General features: G+C 40.2%; 1 protein-coding gene across 2 annotated transcripts in view; it reads right to left on the reverse strand.

Moving 5' to 3' along the window:
* LOC112247249 (EGF-like repeat and discoidin I-like domain-containing protein 3) overlaps positions 1-15447 on the reverse strand; it is a 199342-nt gene that overhangs the window by 83570 nt on the left and 100325 nt on the right. For both annotated transcript variants that reach the window (XM_042320362.1, XM_042320361.1), the window contains exon 4: positions 12369-12482. In XM_042320362.1, coding sequence (XP_042176296.1) covers positions 12369-12482 — 114 coding nt within the window. The remainder of the gene's footprint in view (positions 1-12368; positions 12483-15447) is intronic.

The raw sequence follows: 15447 nt of genomic DNA on the forward strand, positions 1-15447 counted from the left end.
TGTGGCGGGCCGGGAGGACATATGGCTCTCGATCTTCACCTCTCCCAAGTCCGTAGTGGAGTTGCAGCGATGGGACAAGACTATAACTACCAATTGGGGAGAAAAAGGAGTTAAAAAAACATTTAATTTGAGAAGCACTCGCGCACCCCATTCACTGAACCTTCTTCCAGCCAGGACAATAGCAAACATGGAGATGAAACAAGATATACACTAAGCAAACATTTTACTTCATAATTATTAGCTAGATATAAGCTAGATATATTTTAATCGTAATCTAGCTAGCCAGCTAACCAGTTAAACAGGCAAAAATGATCTACAACTAATGTTATGCAAGGTAGATCATTATCCAAGGTAGGTCAATTCTTCGTGGCTATCTAGCTAGCCAGTTAGCCCTACTGACTTACTATGGACTTACCCATTCAAAGAACATTCCTTCTTCTAGCTAGGACAATGGCAATAAAGATGAAACGATATATACAAAGCAAACATTTGACTTAATATGTGAATTGTGATAATGTTGCTAACCAGACATTAAAACAGGCAAATATGACCTAAAACCAATGTAATCCAAAGTAGATTATTTGTGGGTAGCTAGCTAACAATTCTTTGTGGCTATCTGGCTAGCTAATAGTATTAGCTAGCTCTATTGACTTACTATGGGCTTACGACCTATGCACACTACACAGTGGGTATTGTAGGCAGGTAACCATGCCAAAATTAGCACAGCATGTATTTATTAAATTATCAAGATAAAATATTGTAGTCATGCAACATACGAGATGTAATTTCGTAATATTTCATTCCGAAGTCGGAGGTATATTCTCTCGCTTCAGCTCAAATAATGGCTCATTGACTTCAAGAAAATGTGTTTTTACATTGTTGCGTCATATTTCTGTGTATACTTTCCGTTGAAGCTTGCATCGATGCATGCTTCAAAATATGTATAAACAGAGTACACATTCGAGAAGTGCCCTCCTTGCTCCGTTTTGCATACATTGATTTGGATTCATACTCCGACACTCCGTGCTCGGAGCACGGTTGTATGCATTTTGAGAAACACCCTATGTGTCATATGGTCATAAGTCCACCTGCTGTATATTAGGGGTAGTATGGTAAGAACTTCTCCTGGCATGCCAGAAGGTCAATCCATTGAAAGAGCAAATGAGTACATTGGCAAGTGAGCGATGTCAGTGTCTCCAAAAGGCTTTTGTGTTTGCTCAAATCTGGTATCTCAACTCCATCTGTGCTCTTGTCAGCTTTGCCTGGTCGTCTGCCTCTACAAACAGAAAACTATTGATGGAAAAAGGTTATTTAGAAAATAACCTATCTTTTTGGGGGGAGAAGAAATAGCTTCTTTGCTAAAATTTTAACTAAAAGAATGAAATGGTTTGAGGGGACCGGTGAGGGAACCTGTCTTATCAAAGATTAATATTAAAGTGATGGCTAAGCATTGCTAATGCTCCATTGTGTTGACATACAATCCCAATTTCATTTGCAGGTTGGCAATCTCTGGCCAATCCCCTGGATTCAAAGCCATGAATACTAATGTTTACCAAAGGCTGCCTTTCTGAGGTACACCGCAGAAACCCTTTCAATCTTGTTATGCCAGAGCAGGGAATCTGTTTTTTCTTCATCCTTTCATCCCTCAATCAAAAGACGGTTTGGGTGGAATAAAAAAAAAAGCACATCACAGGATAAACTTATGACACCTATATTCATGACAAGTTTTAACAAGGATTCTTTTCCTGAGCTGCGTCCGTAACTCAGAGTTCAATAATGTCGAAACAATATGCCTTGTTTTTTTCTCGTTTCCTGTCTCTCTCTATATTCTGTTATTCAATCTTCACTACAAAGAACTTGTCTTCTAAGGCTGATTTATTTTAGCATGTTTTTCCCCCTTGACATTACCTACCCTTTATGTTATGACTCGATATAGCACCTGGATTTGTATAATAGTCCTAATGTATAGCTGATATGATTAACCACAATTTTGTTTAAATTATGCCATTTTAATGCCAGATATCCGAATTAGTGTTGTGACCACAGATACTACAGTTGAGCATATTTAAAAACTATTTTTTAAAGCGCTAGTCCAGTTCAACCCCCCCAACTGTACTGCCAGGGAAGCCATTCTATAACATTGAAGAAACACTGTAGCATCTAAGCCTTAGCAAATGCTCCAACACTTTATCAATACTGTTGCTTCAGACAATCTGTAACAACTCTGTGTAGAAACACTGTAACAATGTTGTAGCAATTCTCTACCAAACCTAGCAGCAACCCTAGCAGCAATGCTATACCAATGCTACGGCAACTCTGTGGCAACGTTCACCTTGTGGAGATAACAGGGCTCCTTTAATGATCTATCTGCCAGCCATGCGTCCATCAGTGCAGGGCAGATGTGGCTGAAGGCCATAGGCCTCAGCTTTCTGCTCCCTGTGCATACTTCAGCCCCCCCCCCCGACAGCACTCACATCCCTAACGCCACCATCGCTACCATGTGACAGCTGAATAAATCTCCCACAAGGCTTACCTACAGCCCCAACAAATTAGAGCCACACCGAAATTAAGGCCACCGCAGCAATACTAATGAGAAGGAAGACTGGAGGACTGGGGAGAGAATGAAAACCCATTCTGAGGTGTGAATATGATTGCACTAACATTCAAAAAGTTAAGTTTGACTAATTTCCTGTGAATGTCCACCGGCTTGATGCAGGCTCTCACACACACAAACAAACACCTGTGCATGCACACACACTTTGCCAGTGGGCATTCACCAGCGTGAGTCCCAACTGAACTCCTAGAAATTCCCAGAAATGGCTTAATGAATGAACAAGGTCTTTTTGAGCCAACAGGCTCCAGGGTTTGGAAAAACAAGCCACTTCTGAAGATGAGAGAGACAGTGAGCAGTCCTCTCATTCTGTGCAGCCATGGAAATAAGAAAATAAACATCTCTGGTACTCCCTCTCTCACCCTACTGCTCTCAGAATAGCTCAGAGTTGAATAAGTATTTCTCCACCTCTGATCTCCAGCTTTTATCCAAATCAAAGACAGGGTTTGCACTTGGTCTGGTTGGAGGTATACATTTTATATTTGTACATTTTTTGGTTCAAGGCATTCAATTGGTTGACACTCTAGTTGCCCTATGTCATTGCCATTAGTGAATGTGTGGTGTCAAATCTCAGACAAGTATAGTTGTTAATTTCCAATAATTGCTTTTCAACTGATTGATTTACAATGACAAGCCCTTGAGTTTTGCCCCTCGAGCAATTAGTTTATTGGTTGGTTTATTCACATGGATGATATGTATTTCAAAGACTTTATTATGGATTTCCTTTCCACGTGCTTCACAGAGCAGGTTGACGTTTATTGGGATGAGTTTTGTCCTGGAGGCAGAACTGAGCGATTTCCGCTAGATGGGCCAGCTGCAAAGTCAAAATTGGCTATATTGTAAAGATTCATGAAAACAACATTTCACTTAGGGCCCTCAAAAGGCAAGGGTCGGCTCTGATGGCATGTGGATGTAGGTGTGCAGATCTGTGGACCACTGCGGCCCCCTCATGATGAGTTCAGATTTGTGGCCCCCACCCCCACTAAAGTTGCCCATCCCTGCTCTACAATACAATAGTGTTATTGCTCCAGTAGAAATTGTTCAGACAGCGACTATTTCATGATGATAACGTAAAAAATGAACTTTCACACTTGGGGCCTTCACAAAATGCAAATAAAGATGTTGATTTCTGGTGCATATCTAGATGAAGTTGTTTACAGACTGTAAATGCTGAGGCACTTTGTAGTGACATTTCCCTCTGTTGGAAAAGGACTCTGCTATCTGGCGAGTACAGACTTGAACTAATCCATCAAACAGCTTTCTTCTAAGCAGTGGCTGTGGCCGAAACACAGAAGCCAGGTTAGAAAATAGTTCAAGGCTCCCAATCCTCGCCTGATTCCAAAAGTCCACTTTTGTCTGCTCTTAAATCAGTTCAAATTCAAACAAAACCAAAGATATGAGGGGAAATCAGAACTGTAGCTCTGAGTGCGTCAAAGAGACCAAACAATGCTGGTGGAAATGGTATCCAGTGTGTTGCTGTAATTTACATATAGATGCTTATAAAAAATCTATTTAAAAAAGGGTAATTGTGCGTGGTCTTATTGTTTTCAACGAGAACTTCAGTACTAAATGACAGGAGCTGTACTTGACTGCACATATATTGTCTTTGTCTGAAATCTGTCTTGCCTACTATTACCTAAACTGCATATTGTGTACTAATCATAATACATACTATTTAGAACATACTGTTTCGTAAAAACAACTGCATTAATCAAGAAATATCAGCATACTAGGCTCATCATACTGAGAATACATAATCTAATGCGCAATTACTTTGATTCCCGCCCTTCATTAATTTTGGTACAGTGCATCCCCTCAGTTGATTATCAGCTATTGTCAAACACACGTCTGTCTCAAAAGACAATTATCCCTTCCTTAAAAGTGTGCAACGAATTATACGAGATGAAAAGCCAAAAGTAATATGACATCCTGGTATTTAAAGCACACACATTTTGCTCAATTTAACATACTATACATATTTTTTTAAATTGCATACCCAAAATGCCTAGAATTGTATTGTTTATTTGTATTTATTTATTTGACCTTTATTTTGACAGTGAAGTCATACTGACACTAGGTGTTACGGTTTTCTTCCGTCGAAAGAGAGTCGGACCAAAATGCAGCGTGGTTAATACGATACATGTTTAATGACGAATAAACACGACAATACAAAAACAACAAACGGAACGTGAAAACCTACACAGCCTATCTGGTGACAACTAACACAAAGACAGGAACAATCACCCACGAAACACTCAAAGAATATGGCTGCCTAAATATGGTTCCCAATCAGAGACAACGAGAATCACCTGCCTCTGATTGAGAACCGCCTCAGGCAACCATAGACTTTGCTAGAACACCCCACTAAGCCACAATCCCAAAACCTACGAAAAACCCCCATACATAAACACAACACAAAATAAACCCATGTCACACCCTGGCCTGGCCAAATAAATAAATAAAACACAAAATACTAAGACCAGGGCGTGACACTAGGATCTGTTTTACAGATGAGCCCTGCATAAATACATCAAACACATACAATATACAAAATTGCAAAATTACAAAATATATTAAGAAAAACAGACACATTTATGAACATAGAGATCTCTGATCATCACTCTGAACTGACCAAGGAGGAACAGAACATCTTATTTCAGAGAGCTCTGGAAGTTGTTCCACATAAAGGGAGCAAAAAAACCTAAAATCTGCTTTTCCCAAATCTATGGAGACCGAAGAGTCCTCCAGTGTTGTCCAACCCTTAGACCCTGTTTGGTAATTTATACGTCTAAATTGGATTAATGACGATAGATACATAGGAAGTTTCTGCATTAGTGCTTTGTAGATAAACACAAGAAAAATAGGCTCTCTCCTTAAATACAAAGATGCCCAACACACTTCTATAACCATCACTAGTAATACACCTAAGGGCACAATTGAAAACAGCATCTAGTGGTTTAAGTGTAGATGCTGCTGCATGCATATAGATAATATTCCCAGGGCCTGGACAATTTCCTTCCGATTAACAAAAGTCAGACATGCTTTGTTTCTGTAAAAGAAACCAACCTTGAACTTCAACTTATTTACCAGCACAGTGATATGTTCTTTAAATGACAGTTTGCCATCAAGCCATACACCAAGATATTTGTAGGAAGGAACTTGAACAATTTGTGTACCGTTCAAACTAGTCATTACAAATTCATTTAAATCTGGGTTATAGGACCTAATAAAAGCATTGTTTTTTTTTTGCATTTAGCACTAACTTTGAATCCAATAAGGACCCATGCAGTGCTTGGAAATTAGACTTCAAATGTGAAAAGGCTTGGCCAACCAATGGGGCAATGGAATACAACACAGTATCATCTGCATAGAAATGAATATATATTTTTTACAGCATTACCTATGTTATGTATATAGATTGAAAACAGTAGTGGGCCGAGTAATGAACCTTGGGGCACTCCTTTATGTATCTCAAGGAATTCTGACTTGACCCTTTATACCTTGATGGCCTGAGTTCTGTCATTGAGATAATTATGAAAACATCAGCAAGCATCAGTAACCAACTCTATCAAGGACAGTCTACAGCAGGCCTGGGCAATTATTTTCCATGCAGTGCCATGTTAGAATATATTTTTGCCATCACAGGCCAGATTCATATTACAGGATTATACATCATGTGTATGACTGTGTTGACAGATATCTACTGTAAATCACATCCAGAAATGTTACTTATTTAACTTTTTTAACATGCACAGAAATAAACCACATCCATGTTCTTCTTTTGGTAGGTATTTTCATTATTAAACATGCAATGAACTACACCGAGAGAAAAGTACACTGTGCATTCAGCACCATGGACAGAACTCTTGTTAATGGTTATGCACAAAAACAAAAGAAAGAGAAAGAGCTCAACATTACATTTAAACTACTCAATCAGTGAAGGAGTGAAGAAGTGAAGACTCTGATTGGGCATTGACTAGAGCAGTGAAGTCAGGTATAGTTTCTGACATCGCTATGCGCAGGATTGCTGAGAGGTGAGAGTCAGTAAGAGATAATCTGTGCCTTGACATGTTATATTTCATCAACAAAAATGTCTGTTCACATACATAGGTTGACCCAAACAGTACAAACATCTTCTGAGCATGGCTCCTAATCTTTGAAAAGTTTTGTTCATCGAGAGATGCATAGAACCTTGTCAGTGACTGTCACGGTTTTCGTCGTCGGATGAGGAAGAGTAGTCGGACCAAAGCGCAGCGTGGTAAGTGTTCATGTTTTTTTATTGAACTGAACACTAATACAAAATAACAAGAGAATAAATTAAACCAAGGTGCAAACACTAAACAGAAAATAACTACCCACAAAAACCATTTGGGAAAAAGCTACCTAAGTATGGTTCCCAATCAGAGACAACGATAGACAGCTGTCCCTGATTAAGAACCATACCGGGCCAAAACAAAGAAATACAAAACATAGAAAAAGGAACATAGAATGCCCACCCAAATCACACCCTGACCAAACCAAAATAGAGAGATAAAAAGCTCTCTACGGTCAGGGCGTGACAGTGACATTGTTTTGAATAGTTCTCCAATCACTGAATTAGACTGAAGATTAAAAAACTCAAATTGCTGGTCAGTGGCAGCGTTATCCACATTGAAGGTGAAAAGAGAGGAAACAAACAGCAAGTAATTTTTCAGCACTATGAAATCCTCAAAACAACGAGAAAACTCACCATTCCAAACACGCATCAGCAATATATACTTCTGCCGCTGGTCATCTGATAGAAAACAGACTAGTAGTGTGGGAAGGTGGGTGAGATTGTTGGCTTCTACTTGGCGGGTCAGGAGGAGTAATTTCCCTTAAAGGCTTTGACAAGGCTGTACATCTGATGTACAAAAAGGCCCTTCCCTTGTAGTTTGGAATTCAGTTCATTCACGAGGGCCATGATGTCCATTGTAAAGGAAAAATCAGCCAACCATTATTTATCTTGCAGTTGAGGGCAATCCACGAATTTCTCTTTCATTTGCAAAAACTCAGCAATCTCAGACTTCAGGTCCCACACCCTTTTAAGTACCTCCCTCAAACTCAGCCATCTCACGTTTGTGTGGTAGGGGAGATCTGCATGACCTGTCTCTTCCAACAGTGATATATATATATATTGATATTTTTAATTATTTTATCTTTATTTAACAAGGAAAGTCAGTTAAGAAAAAATTCTTATTTTCAATGACGGCCTAGGAACAGTGTTTTAACTGCCCTGTTCAGGGGCAGAACAACAGATTTTTTTTGCCTAGGGTTTAAAGATGTTGTTCTTATGAAGTTTACCACTTCAGTGACTGTATCCACGACATGGCTCATTTTCAGAACATATTTACAGAGCACCTCCTAATGAATAATGCAATGCAGGAAAATAATTTCCTGATCTGGGTTCAGCTCAGCTACTTGAACTTGTATCCTTTTCAAAAGCCCAACATTTTTTCCTGTCAAGTTTAGGCACCCATCTGTGGTCACACTGGATAACTTTTCAAAACTCAGTCCCAGCTTTGCCACACACTTATTAACCTCCTCCAATACATTTTCCCTGTGGTTGTGCTCTTCATTGACTGCACTGAAGCAAGCTAATCTGTAATTTCAAAGTCTGGGGTTATGCCTCGTAAGAATATCGACACGTGCATCACTGCTCTCATCCAGGGCCAAGGAGAAATAGGTGAAATTCTTTACCTTGTTTTTCAAATGTTGTTCCATATTCTCTGTGATGTCCTCAACATGCTGTGTCACTGTTCGTCTTGACAGGGAAACATTTTCAAACAGGTCTTTCTTGTCGGGGCAAAGTATTGCTGCAGAGTCAATTAAACATTCTTTAATGAATTCACCCTCAGCGAATGGCTTGCTATGTTTAGCAATTTTGTTTGACTGTATATAGCTAGCTCTCGCAATTCTGTTGTTTGCTGAATGCAGTTTTGTGAAAAGTCCTTGCTGCTTATGCAACTGAGAAAGCAACTCTTTCGATGCACTTGCCCTCTGCTCAGAAGACATATTCCTATGTTTCTCTGCATGCTTCGTCTGGAAGTGTTGGGACAGGTTGTAGTCTTTCAAGACAGCGATGCTCTCTTTGCACACTAAGCACACATCTTTCCCTGATACCTCAATAAAGAAATATTTCGATGACCACTGTTGCTCGAACACCCTACATTCATTGTCTACTTTTCTTTTCTTTGAAAATCTCATTTTTGCGCAATTTCTAGCTAGCTACTATTTGTAACTGTGATGTGTGTGTCAGCTTGTCAGTCACTGTCTGTCCTCGTGCAGTTGTTATTTATACGTGCCTTCAAAATAATTGTCCCACAAGCGGTGGGAGTTAAATCATTACACAAAGGTGAATATTCAGTGGGCTTTTTATTTGAGTAAAAAATATGTTTTTCAAAACTTTACTATCGCAAATTCTACATGTGATCTGAGCATGATTCCGCGGGCCGTATCGAATCAGGCCGCATACGGCCCCCGGGCCGTCCTTTGCTCTGGTCTACAATATCAAAATCTTTTGACAAGTCAACAGATATGGCAGCACAATTCTTTCTATAATTTAAGGCATTTGCCATATCATTTACAGTGGTGTAGTAATGTTATATGATGTACTGTTTTATCTTTTGTTAGTATGTAATGTAAGTGCTTTAATATGTTTGTACCCTAGGAAGAGATAATGGGGATCCCTAATAATGTAATAAATACATAAACAACCATGGTAGCCGTACTGGTGCTATATTTAGATTATATTTAGATCTGAATCCGGATTGATTAACATTAAGAATACCACATGCTGATAGAAAATAAGGTAGCTGTTTGTTGACCAATGATTCTACTATTTTTCGTAAGAAAAGGAAATCTGGAAATGGGTTGATAATGATTACGTTCACTACTATCCCTGCCCTTATGGAGTGATAGCACAAAAGCTGATTTACACACTTTTGAAATATTTCCTAATACTAAAGTTAAAAAAAAAAAGAGTGTGTTACTGAACCAGCAATGTTGGGTGCTGCATACTTAAGCAAAGACGGACCTAAATTGTCAGCCCCTAATAACTTATTGGTGTCAATAGCTAATAAGGCAGCAAGAACTTCTGTTTCTGTCAGTTGGCAAAAAGAAAACCCCTGACTACCATTCCCCAAATCACGTGTGGATGACTGATCATCCATCGAGGCAACTGCAGACTGTATGTGTGAAGAACAGTCAACTGACTGGCCAAGACCAGTAAGACCACCATTTCTTTCAAATAGGAAACAAGCTGAGATGAATGCTGATTAAAAACATCACAAATTGTAACTTTTCAGTAATGATGCAGGAGTCTAAAACGACTTGCTTAGGCAGGGAAATACAGGTACCCCACTTCAGTAAATGAATAACAGTTTTCCAGAATTTAGAGGGATCACTAACAGTCTGTCATAGCGCTAAGGAAGTAGTTTGATTTGGCCTGTTTAACCGAGGCAGTTCACCTTTTTCTCAATTGCTTAAATTGCTTCCAATCAGCTAACGAGCCAGTTTGTCTAGCCTTGGCCCAGGCTTGATTTCTTATGAAGAGGAGAGCACCATGGAATAGTTCCGTTTTTGACAGACATGCCCCTTTCAAGTGACTCAATCAGCCATATGGACTACAACAGCATCAATCTCTGTGAGCTGACAGAACGGTAGGGAGAAGCTTAGTAATATCCTGTACTCAAGCCCTGGGTTAGCACACCCTGGGTTAGCACAGGGTTTTTGCTCGAGAAACACCAGAGCTGCTAAGACTACAGCCGGCGAGATAGAAGAGGACATCTGCCTATTCCTACACCTTACATGATTTGGGAGACCCGTCGAGGACTTGCGAGAGGCAGAATCTCAAAAGGTCCTCAACTCTTGGACACGGTTCGAGCCTCCTATAACCAACAGAGTCTCATTCACCGTAAAAGCCAACGGAGAGGGAGTCAGAACAAGGGACGAAGGTGCAGGTACCTCTCGAAGCAGAAGCCCCCAGGGATGAAGGCTCTGGAACCTCTGGATCAAGGGTGATGAAGCTGTTTGAAGTCTGTATCTAGTCTGGGTTTCCCACCACCAAAGAGGCCCCAATTGCCAAAGTCTGCTGCTTTCGTGCCTCTCTGGCTGGTTGGCAGGGTAAATAATAGGATCATCCACTAAGTCATCCAGAAGCATTTTACTAACTCCATTTTCAAGGGGAAGGGGGAGACTCCTTTGGGGTGGGATCACTTCAGAGCTCCAGCCAGTCAGTTATGGAGAGATGACACGGGGGACGACACGCCCATCAGATCAGAGCGGCGTCCAGCTACTGGAGTAGAAGAGAAAGAGAATGTAGGCGGAAGTGGATTCCCCAGTAGCTTGCTTAAGTTTGCTACTTGTTTGCTACGAGTAGCCACTTCGCCTTTGTAGTCCTCTGAGAGCAAACAGTTGCTCCATTGAAAGTCTGGACGGTCCACATTGTCCCGGAATAGAGCAAATTATATCTAGATAATATATTTTTAAACCTTTATTTAACTAGGCAAGTCAGTTAAGAACAAATTCTTATTTACAATGGCTGCCTTACCGGCCAAACTCAGACGATGCTGGGCCCCCAATCACGGCCGGTTGTGATACCGCTGGATTTGAAGCAGGGTGTCTGTAGTGACGCATCTAGGATTGAGATGCAGTGCCTCAGACCGCTACGCCACTCAGGAGCCCATAATGCAGCATTGAATCCATTCATTAGCAACCACCATTTGAAACTACAGGCTAGCTAGGCCAGCTAGGCTAACTGTGCTTCTGTGTCATTCTTCTTGACAATAATTTACAAAATAATTGCTATAAACTACAGTGGGTTCACAAATACAGCCTCACCCTGCCTCCCGAAACAAGCATAGCCCGTGAAATGGCAAAAGCACAAGCAACACACACCTGAGTCACAGACCAGTATGGCAAACGGAGAGAAAGTAGAGGACTTGCTCATTGTATGGATCCTCGCTGCACATACACTATACAAGTGGTGATGTAGAAGCAAGCAGTAAATTTCAGGGCAGTGAGCCAAAACACCGGTCAACAAGTTAAGGAGAGACAGGTAGCAGGAGCACTAGCTTAACAACGAGCAGCAGGGCGTACACTCTCACAGCCTAGAACGCAAGTACGGGTATTCGGACATGGCCAGTCACTAGCAACATATTCAGGCTCTACCAGACGATGCCAAATGTTGGTCCAATGACATGACTGTATTACAAAAAATTCCGTTCAGCTCCCACTGGACTACTCAGAACTAGCACATTGTTGTAACTTTAAGAGAAAGTGTAAGTATTGTTAATGTCCCCAAAGAGGGAATATGTCTGGTGAAAGCAGAGTATGTGGGTAAGGTTAAGAATCTGTGTGTGTGTGTGTGTGTGTGTGTGTGGTTGCATGCATGCGTATGTGTGTTCATGTGTGTTGTGCAAGGTCTGCCCCATTGATTGTCTGCAATCATGGAGGAGCCTTTGTCCAAGTCAGTCTCATCTCGAACAACCCAGAATCCTCACAAAAATTTCCACTTAACACAGATACAGACCCTTGTGGATTTAGATACAGAAAGAGGTTAGAGTAAGAAACAAAGAAAAGAAACAAAGAAACACATTTAAATAATGTTTTTGCCCCGTTTGCCAGCACTAGTTACCAACTGTTCTGTACGCCAGGCAAGGCTGATCATAAAAGAGAAGAGCCAGGCAAGGCTGATCATAAAAGAGAAGAGAAAATAAAAGAAAAATACAGCACTTACTGTATTGGCAGTTCCTTCCCATGTACTCCCCGGGGCATTCGCACGAGTAGTTGGCAACCAGATCTGTGCAGATGCCCCCATTTTTACACGGGTCTCTCTCGCATTCGTTAACATCTGTAAGAGCCAAGAAAACAGAAAAGAGGCACATTAATATCTTTGAAGCAGAAATGTTTGCAATTAGCAGGACATGGTTCCAATTAATTTGCATTCGTGGGGAATATTTATTGAATTTGCTCCATTTGATACTTGATTCTGCCTCCCCAATATGCTTTCGCTGAGATGGAGCGGCTGGCTTCCTGAAGCTAATACATCAAATGGTTTCCTGGGATCGACCGTTAATGCTACCCACCAATTTAGGTTGCGGACTTTCAACAAACATATATACAGTGGCTTGCGAAAGTATTCAACCCCCTTGGCATTTTTCCTATTTTGTTGCCTTACAACCTGGAATTAAAATAGATTTTGGGGGGGGGTTGTATCATTTGATTTACACAACATTCCTACCACTTGAAGATGCAAAATATTTTTTATTGTGAAGCAAACAAGAAACAAGACCAAAAAAAAAGACTTGAGGTTGCATAACCATTCATCCCCCCAAAGTCAATACTTTGTAGAGACACCTTTTGCAGCAATTACAGCTGCACGTCTCTTGGGGTATGTCTCTATAGGTTTGGCACATCTAGCCACTGGGATTTTTGTCTAAAGTGAGAAAGACCAGGGCTTTCACTGTTGCCACTACAGACATAGACATTGGTGGGTCATTCCGTGAAAAGAGTACCTTTGACATTTTAAGTAGAAATTGTGCATGAACATTGACTTTAAAAAAAATGTTATTTTATATCAGACATTTTTTTATAAACAGTTGAAGTCAGGAGTTTACATACACTTTGGTTGGAGTCATTAATATGTTTTTCAACCACTCCACAAATCTCTTGTTAACAAACTATGGTTTTGGCAAGTCGGTTAGGACATGTACTTTGTGCATAACACAAGTAATTTTTTCAACAATTGTTTACAGACAGATTGTTTCACTTATAATTCACTGTATCACAAGTCCAGTGGGTCAGACGTTTACATACACTAAGTTGACTGTGCCATTAAACAGCTTGGAAAATTCCAGAAAATTATGTCATGGCTTTAGAAGCTTCTGATTCTGAATTTACATAATTTAAGTCAATTGGACGTGTACCTGTGGATGTATTTCAAGGCACTGAGTTTGAAGATAGGCCTATTTGCTTGATATCATCAGAAAATGAAAAGAAAATCAGCCAAGTCCTCAGAAAAAAAATTGTAGACCAAAAGTCTGGTTCATCCTTGGGAGCTATTTCCAAACGCCTGAAGGTACCACGTTCATCTGTACAAACAATAGTACGCAAGTATAAACATCATGGGACCACGCAGCTGTCATACCGCTCAGGAAGGAGACGCGTTCTGTCTCCTAAAAATGAATGTACTTTGGTGCGAAAAGTGCAAATCAAACCCAGAACATCAGCAAAGGGCCTTGTGAAGATGCTGGAGGAAACAGGTACCAAAGTATCTATATCCACAGTAAAACGAGTCCTATATCGACATAACCTGAAAGGCCGATCAGCAAGGAAGAAGCCACTGCTCCAAAACCGCCATAAAAAAGCCAGTCTGTTGTTTGCAACTACACATGGGGACAAAGATCATACTTTTTGGAAAAATGTCCTCTGGTCTGATGAAACAAAAATAGAACTGTTTGGCCATAATGACCATCCTTATGTTTGGAGGAAAAAGGGGGAGGCTTACAAGTTGAAGAACACCATCCCACCCGTGAAACACGGGGGTGGCAGCATCATGTTGTGGGGGTGCTTTGCTGCAGGTGGTTCTGGTGCACTTCACAAAATAGATGGAAAAGTATGTGGATATATTGAAGCAACATCACAAGACATCCGTCAGGAAGTTAAAGCTTGGTCGCAAATGGGTCTTCCAAATGGACCCAAAATGACCCCAAGCATACTTCCAAAGTTATGGCAAAATGGCTTAAGGATAACAAAGTCAAGGTATTGGAGTGGCAATCACTAAGCCCTGACCTCATTCCTATAGAACATTTGTGGGCAGAACTGAAAATGCATGTGCGAGCAAGGAGGCCTACAAACCTGACTCAGTTACACCAGCTCTGTCAGGAGGAATGGGACAAAATTCACCTAACTTATTGTGGGAAGCTTGTGGAAGGCTAACCGAAACGATTGACCCAAGTTAAACAATTTAAAGGCAATGCTACCAAATACTAATCAAGTGTATGTAAACTTCTGACTCACTGGGAATGTGATGAAAGAAATAAAAGCTGAAATAAATAATTTTCTCTATCTATTATTCTGACATTTCACATTCTTAAAATAAATTGGTGATCCTAACTGACCTAAGGCAGGGAATTTTTACTAGGATTAAATGTTAGGAATTGTGAAAAACTCAGTTTAAATGTATTTGCCTCAGGTGTATGTAAACTTCTGACTTAAAATCTTGCTAAGAGCAAGAATCTTGCCAAAAATCTGTATTTTGACTTGCCCCTCTGTCAAACCTGTGTCACATCTAGGACGATTTTAACCCACTTACTCATTTCACCATCATTGTAAATCCCTAGTTTTTTGTGTTGCTTTGATAAAGTAAATTCTGAAGATTAGTGATTCATTTACGTATTTCCCTCATTTTAAGGTCAACCCTGTTACGTGAACTGAACTCTCATTTGAATGTGTTGAAACTATTCCATTGGGAGAAAAAAAATCTAAAGAAACATTGAACATTTAATAGTCAAATCATAGACTAAAATCTGGTGAGCTGATTCTATTATTTTTGGCAATTTTGTCATCTAAGTGCAGTATCCAAGCTAACACATCCATAACACACATTACCTCACATCAGCTGATGGCATTTGGCCAAGCCCACTGCTTACTATCAAAATTCCAAATGAGGGTTTTCTGTCTATATCTGAATTGAATTCTTAGTCAGCAGTGTGATGAGACTGTTGCAATACTGCATTCTGAAAGTTGAGGAACATCACATCCATATTAGACATGCCTGTCTATTGTGGCATGTGAAGTTTACATGTGCTACCTTG

Source organism: Oncorhynchus tshawytscha, linkage group LG04, assembly GCF_018296145.1.
Source record: "Oncorhynchus tshawytscha isolate Ot180627B linkage group LG04, Otsh_v2.0, whole genome shotgun sequence".
Taxonomy (NCBI): domain Eukaryota; kingdom Metazoa; phylum Chordata; class Actinopteri; order Salmoniformes; family Salmonidae; genus Oncorhynchus; species Oncorhynchus tshawytscha.